This window comes from Cygnus atratus, chromosome Z, assembly GCF_013377495.2.
Source record: "Cygnus atratus isolate AKBS03 ecotype Queensland, Australia chromosome Z, CAtr_DNAZoo_HiC_assembly, whole genome shotgun sequence".
Classification (NCBI taxonomy): Eukaryota; Metazoa; Chordata; class Aves; order Anseriformes; family Anatidae; genus Cygnus; species Cygnus atratus.
Genome location: NC_066396.1, coordinates 43,410,094 through 43,422,956, shown reverse-complemented (window position 1 = coordinate 43,422,956; position 12,863 = coordinate 43,410,094). Strand labels below are relative to the sequence as shown.

General features: G+C 38.9%; 1 protein-coding gene across 8 annotated transcripts in view; it reads right to left on the bottom strand.

The window, feature by feature from the left end:
* The window catches only part of NTRK2 (neurotrophic receptor tyrosine kinase 2), a 206,086-nt gene that overhangs the window by 132,235 nt on the left and 60,988 nt on the right, over positions 1-12,863 (bottom strand). For all 8 annotated transcript variants that reach the window (XM_035565275.2, XM_035565266.1, XM_035565267.2 and 5 more), the window contains 2 exons: positions 12,276-12,376; positions 10,699-10,798 (listed from right to left, as the gene is read on the bottom strand). In XM_035565275.2, coding sequence (XP_035421168.1) covers positions 10,699-10,798; positions 12,276-12,376 — 201 coding nt within the window. The remainder of the gene's footprint in view (positions 1-10,698; positions 10,799-12,275; positions 12,377-12,863) is intronic.

Genomic DNA, 12,863 nt, shown 5'->3' with positions numbered 1-12,863 from the left:
AAAAAGGAGTATTTCTGTGAGGTACATTCCTGCTGCTGTCTATTGCTGCAAATCACAGCAGTGCAACTTTTTTAAACAGCACAAACGTACAGAGACTAGGCCACAAAACATTCTCAAAAGCCCTTAGCCATCCCAGGTTTCAGCCATGGCCACCAGCTCATGCGTCTGAGCACTGCCAGCTGAAACAGAAGGCTCTTGTAACTCAACTCACTGATTTTAAGAGTTTTTCTCTCCAAGTTTACATTCCTCACCATGTTTTCTGACCAGAAACAAAGTTAAAATTTCTCCTACCTGAAAGTGCCATAGAGGGTTAAGTCTTCATGATGTGGCTGGAGACTAATTTAGGGGTACTAGTGTTACTCACTAAAGTGATGGAGAAATCCATGGGGAAGATGTGTTTAAAATACAAAACAAATATGAGAAAAAAGGTTCAGTTCCAAGTTCTTATCCATGCCAGCTCTGTATTATTACACATTCAATATTCAGAGTGGACAAGAAAGAGAAGAGCTGGTGGAGGCAGGAGGACCCCAGTCAGATGAGCTGGCCAAAGTGCCAGGAAGAAGTCATGACAAATGCTCTGTAATCAGTCAGGGATGCCTGCAGGACTTTTTATGAATACTTCTTCCATGTGCATTATTCCACTTTGTGCCCCAGGGCATACACCTATACCACGCAGTTAAAGAAATAACAGTGGTATTAACCTTTAATGCTAAGAATAAAACTAATCTAAAACTAGTAATTGCTCCTAAACAGTTACTTTGTCCATTTTACTTCATGATGAAGGACTCATTACTTTCCTCACTCCCACCACCGCTTTCTTTAGGAAGCTCCAAAAATCAAACAGAATAACGCAAAACAGAAAAAAATCCCAACTCCTCCTTTTGTTTTTAAAAAATCTCAGAGAAATAAGACTAATCTCATTTTGCTAGATCCAGCTTTTCATTTCCATACTGGAAGTGTCAGTTCTTCCTGGTTTCTGACTCTGGCAGCATGAACAGTGTTAAAAGGGACAAAGCAGGGCAGAGGGCAAAAAGAAGGGTGAATGACGGACACTTGCTTGTTTAAAAAGGCAATTCTGATTTTTAGGTAGGATACAGAGAAGGAGTTAGGATAAAATGGGTTTTGGGGGCAGCACAAAAATCTACTTGGAAATAGGAAAACCATTCCTATTTGACCTCATCATTCATTTAAGCCTTTAAAAAAAGGCTTTATGTATAAAGATTTTTCTGATCCCTGAAGTGGAATATCATCCATACTGGTGACGGCATGTAGCCCTAATGTCTTAAGTAAATAAATGTGAAGGGCTAAAAACAGTACCATGTGAAGCAAGGAGGCATACCTACGTCACACAAGTGAAGAAGCACCAGGGAGGTATAGTATCCCCAGGAAGAGAACAACTGAGAATGGCTGTGAGTCACTTGGAGGACATGTGTTCAGCTACCCATAAAGAAAACACCTTGGGGAATTCACAGGTTGCAGTAGTGGGGCTGTGTCAACAGCTAATACACAGAGCTGCTCCTAGGCTGTAGATATCCTTGGTGAAGATAAACATGCATGGGAGGGTGGGTGTGGGGGGTGAGTGTGCGTTTGTGAAAAAGAGATATAAAAAGGAGCCATTCATTCAAATAAAGCAATCTTATTTGAACTTTTGCCCAGAATTGAAACAAAACCTAAAGTGTTCTTTTTGCTACATATTTGAGTAGCTTGACTACCTTTTGTCTTCATTTTTAATTCCTGTGAACTTTTGTACTTCTTGATTTTTTCCTAAGCAGCCACAGCACTGCTACAACAATGGTTTTGCATTGTTTCTTGTTCATTCCAAAAAAGAAGTCACAAATATTGAAAAAAAATATCTATTTTTGATGCTTTTTCCAAATATTCTGGTCCAAAGAGTGTAATGCTATGAGAATGTACAAACAAAACAAAGGCATTTTCAGATGCATTAAAGGAAGCTGTTGATAAAAGACTACTCCTGTGTTTTTGCAAAATCAGACAAGAAAGAACAAGCAGTTTTCCTGGTTTGGAGAAAGTTCAAATAACAATCAGAAAACTTTAAAAATCACGTGTAATCTCTGAGCAGTTTTAGCTTGCAGGGCTTTTCTAGACACACATTTACCTGGAAGATACTTCTATGAGACTCAATTTTTTGTGATTTCATCCATGCTACTTTTCCACTGCAGGAAGAAGAACAACAACAGCTGTGAGGAGAGCTACAGCACAGTGCTCTGTGCTAGACAGACTCTGAGACCATGGTGAATCTTTCCCTGTGGTGTGAAACTCAATACCGAAAGCTTTTACAGGAACAAAATAAAAAAGGGCCCTCCAACTGTACTAAGATTTCAGCATCCGTTAACAGAATTCATAAGTAGTTAACATAGCCAGGCATTTGAAAACACAACATTATGAACCAGATAATTAGAACATTTTCTACTACTCAGGACAAGCACAAGGTTTCCCAAGCGAAAAAAAAAAAGAAAAAAAGAAAAAAAAAAAAGAGAGAGAGAAAAAGAAAAAAAAGAAAGGGGAAAAAAAAGAGTTCAAACTTAGAACCTGAAACAGAAATTAATGCAGCTCTATCACAGAAAGAATCCTACATCAGTCTTTGAAAGCTGAGGAATGCAAACGGATGGAAACTTACATAAAATCTCACAGGTACTGTAAAAGCTGTGTCACTAAGTCCTAAGCAACATAAATTTGTAATCCCCACTGGCAATTACAAGTGGTGATCTCAGGGGAGACTCACATACATGAATCAAGTAATTCTGATGAAAAAGGTGTCACTGCACTGGAAAAAGCATGCATTCTACCGTAAACTTTTGGTATTTCCCTGTCTTCAGTTCAATTAAGCCAGTATTCAAGGACAACACACCACCACTCGGAAGTGGTTTTGTCCACATGCCACCTTTATTTTCCCCTTTTTTTGTTCCTCGTCAGTGAGTCAGCACGGCCAGTGACAGAACAAGTAGCAATGGGCACAAACTGAAACAGAGGAAATTTCATTTAAACATAAGGGAAAAAAAGTGTACTGTAAGGGTGACTAGACACTTGCACATGTTGACCAGAGATGTTGTGGAGTTTCCATCCTGAGAGATCTTCAATCTCAGCTGGACACAGCCCTTAGCACCCTGCTGTAGCTCATTCTGCTTTGAGGATGGGGGGTGTTGGACCAGACACTCTCAAGAGTGACTGTCAGTGCCAGCTGTTCCAAGATGTGTGAGTACAAGGTGGACCAGCCACCAGGAGCAGCAAAAAAACTGCTCTAACACCTATGCCGGCAGCCCCTCTGAAATTAGCCTTTTTCCCAGATAGAGATGACACAAAGGATCTCATTTCTACCAGGAATACTTTATATTTATCTGCTTTTCATGTTCCCACCTATGTTGTTTAAGAACTGCTTGGATTTTTAGCATCTAGTTTTCTATTATCGTATATTTGCAGCATTTCTCAAATGGTGATCTCCATGAAGCACATATGTACTTTGTACTACATAGAACTTAAAGTATTGGAGACATGGGGCTACTCAAAATAAAATAAAATAAATAAAATAAAATAGGCTGGCTTTGCTGTTCTTTGCTCCTTTTCTTTCTTTCTGATCCCTCAAAATATCTGAATACTTCTTCCAATCTATTTTTGTGCCTGCTCTCGATCTGATTGCAGATAAACATTCAATTATTAAGATTAAGAACAACATTCTCTCCTACCTCCCATTCCTCTCATCCTCTTACTTCCTCCTACATCCAGTCTTCTTTCTCTTTAAAATTCTTCATGGGCTAGACCACAATTTCCCCTCACAAACTAATGCACTTCTGAAACAGCATGATCTGCATATAGTCAAAAGTTCATAAAAGCGCATGAAAGTGTTCACCCTTTGCACAAAAGAAACTGAAAGAAAAACCCCAGCTCTGTAAAGTAAGGACTTATGTGGCAACATGGATGCACACTGAACACAGGGTCAAAACACTCTTCAATTTACACCATTAAGTCTGACTCTTCTCTTTGGCCGTTGCCTTGATCAAGCTTTCTTTTAGGAGCTGTGCTATCCTTATAGGCCTCAGTCCACATCAAGGTAGGTAGAGCCCTGTATATTATGACTTTCAGCTCTCTTCACTTCCACTGCATCCATTATTAGTCTAATTTCTCCTTGGTATCTTTCCATTTCTTTCCTAACTTGTCCTTTTTGTATCCAGCGTCTCCCTAGTTCTCCAGTTCATCTTACTTCTCTCTTACCATATACATGTGTAGCTCTTCATCCCACCACCCATTCATATGCTTCTTTTGGGGAGAGGGAGAGAGGGGAATACAGCAAGCACTTGTTTAAACTTACTTTACATGTATATTTTATTAGTAAGAAATATGAGACCCCAGATAATCATGTGTTAACAAGATCCATAGCAGTCTGAACCATTAAAAGCTGCCAAGAAGTTAACAACTCATTTTCCGCCTCAGTCATTATAACTAAGTGTGAATTTTGTAACCAAAGGCAATCATAGTCAAATGCCCCATCTTATCATTAAAAATGTCCCACCTTCAGATTTGAGATGACTCCCTGAGTCCTTTCTTATATATTTGGTATGTCATTCACTGGCTTGTTCCTGCTTCACAACTGGAACTATGTTCCTCTTTTAAATCCTGCACTTTAGGATCAGACTCAGAAAAACTAGTAGCAGACAGAAATAGAAATCTGATATCTAGAGACCAAATTTTATATAAATAAACAATGGATAGCTAGAAATGCCTTATAGTATGTTCTGAAAGGGTGACACGGCCCCAGAGCAATGTTTTAAGAGACTCCTCTTTTCTTTATTGGAACAAAAGAGAATGAAGGCTTAAATGTTTTCAGATCTTCATAAAACCCTTTATACAGATGACTTGCATGGATCAGTTCATAAGAACTCTCAGTCTTTGAAGTACTTGCAGTAATTTGCTGCTTGTAAGGTAATTTGCTTAACACAAGGCACTCACAAACAATAACAAGTTTATCTTCCAAATGTCCACGTGATACATAAATATTACTGCCCCCATTAAACAAGTGATGCACCTGATACAGACAATTTGTGTTATTTGCCCATGGCTATAGTGATTGGAATGCCAATGTCAAACAATTAAAATAACTTCTTGTGTCTGGTTCAGATGAGCAATATCACCATTGTCTTCACATGTCTACACACTAAAAATATTGCATATTTGAGCACATTCATTTTTTTCTACATCTTATCATACAACACTGACGCACATGAGTTAATAGCTCCTTTATATTCTACTCACTGACTAAATAATGAAATGTTGTAAAGACATTAAAGGATTGACACCCACCAAATTGGCACTAGGGTATGTACAACACAATACTTCTACAGGTACAAATGGAAAGTCAAAAAGTTCAGTATTCAGTGACTCAATGAAGGTCAAGCAGTAAGTGTGCCCCCATGCTACAAACTGATCCTACCTTTTGAGCAAAGCTCCTCTTAGTTGTCTGGCAAACAAGGTAAAAATGTCAAGGAAGCCCTCATGGGAACCTTATTACCTATTTGAATAGTAGATCAAGTCTGCCAAACTGCAGGCCCTTGCTGAAGATGCAAAGCTTTTATTTTGCATTTGGTTTAGAACTAAAAGGCATAAAGGGTTTTCTATTCTAATTGTATATCATTCTTCTCTTTGTAAGCAACCCAATTGTTTAAGCAAGACATGCAGAAATGCATGAATTAAATAGAATATCTCTCCCTTTTCCCATACCGGTACTTCAAACCACTTGCTGGGACTGATCTGAACTCTCCAAAATCTGAACTCTTCAACACTCCAGTCTGAATGAAGAGGGTTTGTTTTAAAATCTCATGCAATCACCTTCTTTGCCATAACAACATGGAGCAAAATAAAATGTATTAAAGCAGAGAACATACTGACCTTTTGGTATATGCCTACAGACAAATAAGAGAGAAAAAATAAGACAAATTTCTCCTGCTGGCAGTAAGTTGCATCCAAAAAAAAATATGCAGAAGCCTCAACAAATCATCATGTTCAAACTGAACAAGATACCACTCTACTCTAACTTGGACAGCACTATATTTAAAGTCATATGAATACAATTACTTGGGCACACAATGATTAAAGACTTTAAGGCATTGTGGACACATTCACGGACACAGAAGCTGTTACCACAACAGCAGAGTGACAATATTACTAAGCACAAAGGCAATATTACTAAGCACAAAGGCATTTCTTACCTAAATGATAATACTGTAAGACAATTGAAAAATATGCTACAATCGAAGACGAGTTCCAGTCTGCCTTCTCCAACACTGCCTTTAGCAACAAAGCTCATACTTAATAAGATTTTACAAACAAAAACAATATAGTGAATGACACACAAAGAAAACAAATCCACCACTATGGAACATGCTCATATTGGAATAACCAGTTTTGTTTAATTACAAAGTTTTCAAGGACCATCATGGTCTAGAACAAAGTTACTGAAATCACTTGAGAGATAAAGCTATCTAGAAGTAGGAGAAAATATCTGGGTTTGACTTTGGCAGGCAAGATCCATGGGTTTGTTCCTAAATTTTAATCAGCTTGGTGAAAAAGTACTGCATCCTGACTGATAGTCCTAGTTGTAAACTTCCACACAAAAGTCATAACAAGCAGCTATGAAGGGCCTGAGGGTATGGTACTATTTTGGGGTCATTTGTCCCAAAAGGAATACTTTTTTTTTTTTTTTTTGATCAACCCACTTGATGTCTGGTCAGAGAAAGACAGATTTCTGTATTGTGAGCTGCACACTCTCAAAGGACTGCAAATGGGGCAAATCATCGACAGCCAGCAGCTCCATTTAGGGCATAGTAGGCAGTTCAGAGAGAGCTTAAGGAAAGACAAGCACCATTCAAAGGGTGATCCTTAAACTCACAGATGGGAGAAGACAGCTGGCACTGGCCAAGTATGATGGGAACTTCAGACTTAGTTTGTTATGTTACTTTGCACTGCACTACCACACAAAGCTCAAAGCACGCACAGAAGCTTCATACAAACATTCAAAAAAACCTCACTAGCCCCAGTAGGATTAAGTACACATTTGTTTCCCTCTACTTCTGTCAGATTCTATTTGTTAGTTTGTTATGGGACTGCTTTGGGGAGGAGTGAGTTCTCCCTCCTTTCTGGTTTTGGTAAAACCTACAGAAACTCTACAGCTTCTAAAAGCAGCTGTGATAACATTCTGGTCTGCAGCCACCCACTTGCAGTGCTCCTAGCATGTTAGTTGCACTATAAATGTTGTCCTTTTGCTGGAATATGAACACCTTGTGCTAAAGTTTTATGCAGTTCAAATTGGCAGAAATATATTCACCCTTTTAACTGAATTATGCTGTTTCAAACTTTATCCACTGATCTACCTTACATGAGTTTGCTCTGTACTTCCATCCATGCATAGTGGCATGTTGCTATATTAACATTTGCAAAATATAAAGTTGTTTATTTTGCAATTAGCTGTTATTTACATTCACATTTTTTCAACAGTGGAAGTAGAATAAAACAGGACTAGAATTATTCTTCTGCAAATACTCTAAGGGAACTCACAAACTTTCTCCTGCCCTCTCCTCTCCTGTTCCCCTGTTAGCTTGCAGTTTCATAAACTGGTTAGATGGAGTCAGACATATACACAAAATGATAAGAGATGTCTTGGCAGCCTTCAGTGAACTCCCACCATAAGCACTTTCATATCCTCCAGCAGGCAAGCAAGCCAAGGTGTTTCATAAGAGCAACCCACAAATCTTAATGAATACACTTAAGATATTAACTGAAGAATTCACCATTTATGCTTCTGCATCTTGCAAGAGTCTAAAAACCTCACCTCCAGATTGAAGAAACCAAGAGGATTTTTTCACACAAAGCCGTTAACAACAGACCCCATATAAAAAGTGATTAAAATACACACAAGCAGAGCAAAAGAGAGAAATAGGTTTCACCAGTTACTCCAATGAATTTTGCAATACTATCTGGAAGTCTAGCACAACATGAGAGCTTACCCACAGAACAGTATCTTTATTCATACTAACCCTATTTTAAGCCTGTTTGTGCACAGCTCACAGACCAGCTCTATACTGATACTGTTCCTGAAATCAATCATCAGAACCTGCTATTTCACCGAGCTCTAAAAGACAAGTGAAAAGAAGCAAGGCAAGCGTTAAAAGAATTGCCTCATATGGTGCTACCCGACGCCAGCTAGAATCCAGAACATCACAAACGAAATATTTTAGTTTTATTACTGGTGGTGAATGGGTGAGCTGACTTCCTTGTCATCATCTTTATCTGCAAAAGCACTCTACTACTACTGCTTAGGAATGAACATATCCCAGACTGTCACCTTACCCTAGATATACAAAATGAAGAGAAGCCAAAGAGAGGGTAAGTTATTTCCACACAGCTCTTCAACTTCTCTTGGTAAGAAACTGATCTGTACAGCCAATATACTGGAAACCTCCAGAGGACCTGTCACATAAACTGGATTCTTTTCTGCACATGTATAGTCATGGGGAGAAGGCAAGGGGGGCACGTGAACTCTGTGGCAGTCTCTGTGTCTGCTCAGCATGCATAGAGCTTCCAGGTACAGCCAGTGCTTATGCAGCATAGCTCAAACAACAATCACCTGCTCAACATCTCTTTCTGGGGGGACTAGACACTGTTAGTCCCAAACTCCAACGATTTTCAAGCTCTGTAAGCAACAGAATTATTCAGCCAGGACACAGTCCAAGTAGGGGATAGATAATCCCCATGCAAAAGATGGGATAAACTAGCATTAAAAAATATGAGGCATAAAATAAAGTCTTCAAGACAATGCAGTTGCCTGCCATGAACCCAAAAGGGATGAAAATTTCATCCCTTACATAAAGATATTTCCTACTGGACATACAGCACTGATGCCTATTTGCACACTTCTTTTCTGATTTTCAGTGGAATGTTTTTTCCCTCCTCATGTACATGGTTACGTGAGAAACACCACTGAGTGCAAGTTTGAGTTCTCCATTTACTGAGTGATCAGGGTTTTTTTGTTGTTGTTGTTTTGTTTTGTTTTGTTTTGCTTTTCTAAAGTAGTTTCTGAAGAAGGATGGGGAGATATTTAATGAGAGGGTGTCTGAGGTGACCATATTGTGTTTTCACAAGAAACAGAAAAATGAAGCGCTGCCTTTTCTACATCTCTGCCTGAAGGCAACTCAGGAATTTCCTTCTTATGAATGCAAAATATTCATTCACATTTTGGGGAAGATTTGACAAGATTTTTTAATCATGTTTTATAGATATTTTCCAAAGCGATCTGGATTTTTATTCTCTCCCACTTCCCTACTAAGAGTGTTTATTAAATTTCAATTATAAAATAATGTCTATATGCTAAGTTGAGACTAATTTTGCTGTCACTTAATTCAAAGGCATATGACTCAGAGAGTTCATGGGTAGCTGACCCGATCCTGTTATTCAGAACTTCCAAGAAACGTTACTTTATTTTGCTTTATTTCAGTAATGCTCATATACCCCAGGTTGTTTACCTTCATTTATTAATAATCAATATATATTTATGCTGCAGACTTTTCAAAGCAGGTAATATTTTATTATTAGTCTAGGTCTTACATATTGATATGGTGTTCTAATGTCAAGTTTTAAATATTGCTTTATTATCAATTCTATAATTCAATTCTAATGATGATAAATTGAGAGAGTGTTTCTGGGACTTTGGACTATGGATAGATCCATACGTGAATGCTCACATGTAAATGCAAACTTTGGAGAAGTTTGAGGTTCACATCAGGCACAACTGAAAGTCATTCCTTTCTAATGAAATATTTAAGTTATTTGTAGCTCACCACTACCAGACATACCACGCCTGTGATTAGTTTTTGAAGGACTGTATGTGAACTGCGATCTTGTATCACAGTAATTGATAACCATCACTAGTCATATTTAGAGAATAAATAAACTCTGTACTGGTTGCTGCCCTTTCAGAATTTTATGTAGTCATTATCCCAAAGCATACCCTTAATAAAATATGAGCTAGATAGACAATTTTGCAACTAATAACCTACTGAAGTCAAACTTACTGATTATGCAGTATGATAACCCCTTCCCAAAAGGGACACACACACTTGCCACTCTCTCCTGCTGCCACTTACCAAGATACGCACAGAAGCTCAAGAAAACGCATCCATCAGAAAGTGCCAGTGAGACAGGAGGCACTGCAATTGCACCTTCCATTCTTGCTATTGTTTTCCTTGCATCTACCACCCTAAAGCAACATTTGAAGTATGGTCTGAAGTACCTCTGATGTACAGCATAGATTCTCATACTTGTAATCTAATTCATTTCAAAATAAATTTTAAGTTCCTATCTTCTTTCTCCCTGCACTGAACAACACACTACACTCAGATAGTATTTTAGTCCAGGAAGTTTCCCACTGGGCTGTGCAAGCAGGAGGGAAAGAAATGGGATTTGTCATAAGAGAAAAAAAAAAAAAAGAGGCCCAGAAGGACTTGATCCAAAATTCTGTATTACCACCTACATTTGTCTCTGCCCTTACTTACCTGATGAATAAATGAAACACTAACTGTGATGGCTCTTTATCTGGTTATCTCAAATGCTCTTGGTGCAGAAGCCTAATGTATAAGTTTGTTCAACCCGCAACAATTATGACATATTTAAGACATAAAAAGCAACCCTGCTTACCTTTCATTCCAAACTTAGAGTGTCTTCCAAACTTCAGAATAATAAGCATTATTACTAAGCCAGTGCACACCAGCGCTGCAATTCCCACCACAACATACACCTAAAAAAGAGTACACGAATAGGTGTGTTTGTATTGTTCTCATGATCTATCTTCCAAAACATTTAATGTACATTCAGATTAAAACAGTTAGGTAAAGAAATTCATTTCAACCAGGAAACATTTGCACCCAGTTCAAAGAGTAGAGAAAACAGCCACTTCTTGAAGTTTCTCCCTTCCTTCTATCCTACAGAGGACAGAGATGCAGACACCTCTGAGAATCACTTTTTCAACATCCTACATGTTCAAGGCAGGGAGGGAATGTACATCTCCTCCTTCCCTTCCAACAGAGTGGCATGTTACAGGAAAGCATGTAAGGAAAGCATATAAGAAAAACTTTTTTACTGTGTGGGTGATCAAACACAGGCACAGGTTGCCCAGAGTGGCTGTGGAGCCTCCATCCCTGGAGATACTAAAAACCAGACTGGACACAGCCCTGTGAAACCTGCCCTGATTTAGCTGACCCCACTTTGAGTCAGGAGGGGAAGAGGGGCAGAAAATTTCCAGAGGTCCCTTTCATCCTCAGCCATTCAATTATTCTGTTATCAGAGAATATAAGAGTGGCTGGGATCCTCGAGATGGGGGACTAGAGGCTTGTCAGTGTTATGGCATTTAACAGACAGGAACAGAAACAAACAGAACCTTCAGCAGCCCATCCACTGCTCTCTCAGGACTTCTCACCCCCCAGCCATCAGCACTGGAAGGAGTCGCTGGTTGGGTTTCCTCTGATTCCTCCCCCGCAGGAGAATGTCTCCTGAATGCCTCCTTTCCCCCTCCTCCCTAGCTCTCAGCCCGTGCACTGTTTCATAACACACACACTCTGCATGCATTGCCTGCTGCTGTGCCAGGGCACTGAAGCTGCGGGGCAGCAATATTAACCAGGCTAGCCACCCAATGACAGTTTCCAGCAATTCAGCTCAGGACAGTGTGAGAGGCAAGGCAGCAAAGAAGGAGACCCACCAATTTAGCTACCTATGCTAAAGTTCTCCTGCACATGATCAAAGCACTAGACAAAAACACGTTTTAGAAGAATAGGTAAAGAGTCTGAAAGTTTGTTACAGCACATCCTCTCTGTTAGGAGCAGCTGACTTCAGGACTGGAATTCAAACAACAATCTTTAAATTACCTCAGATGCCCTTGTTTTGTAAATATAGAGTTGCTCTCCTTGCCTAAAATTGGCCTGAAAAATTACAGCTAGTTGTTCAGAAAAACACAAAAACAATTAAATAGCAATTTTACTTGGTCTGAGAAGTGATTCTCTCTTTCAAAAAATGGGGCAATGGAAGGGTAGGAGTGGGGTGCACTGCTTTAATTTTTCTTTTTTTTTTTCTTTTTTTTTTTTTTCTGTTTTGATCACAACATGGTAATAGCTCTGATGTTCTAGTAGCTTAGGGTCCCATTACAATCTCTGCAGTTTCATTAGTTGCATAGTCAGAAAGTCTGCCAAGATTACAGATCAGGAAACAATGTATATACTTACAGTGATGCTATCTTCATTCTCTTTGTTGGAAACATCCGTAGAAGTGATTTGATTACTGTTATTTGTGGTGTCTCCAAGATCATTAGGCGTGGTTTCATACTCTTAGGAAATGAAAAAAAAAAAAAAAAAGGTTGCTTTTATAATTTCGTAACCTCAGAAGGGAAATGGTTGTCTTTATTATTTCAGCTCTGTAGCACAGTAAGGTCAGCAACACCTCTTGGGACTCTTTGAACTTGCTATTGTACCTGGTACACTTGGTGGGAGATCTCTGTGACAGGTAATCTTAAACAAATGTGTTGTGACTGAGAGACTTGACAACAGAAGCTGCTCCTCTCTGCAGCTTAACAGAGAAGCAATCTACACCATAATCTCTCTCTCTATTGGGAAACCTAGAGTTAAAAAGAACTCCATCCATAAAGCTATTTTTATGTGTTTCTGACTTCCCATTAAAAATGAAAGATGGTCCTCTACACTGAACTTCTCTAGCCTTGTATTCAGCCAAATATAGGACTGTCTTAGAAAACTAGCTTGGGGACTTTTGTTTAGCTGAGGTGAATTTAGCATATGGCTTTTTAGCTGGCTTATTAC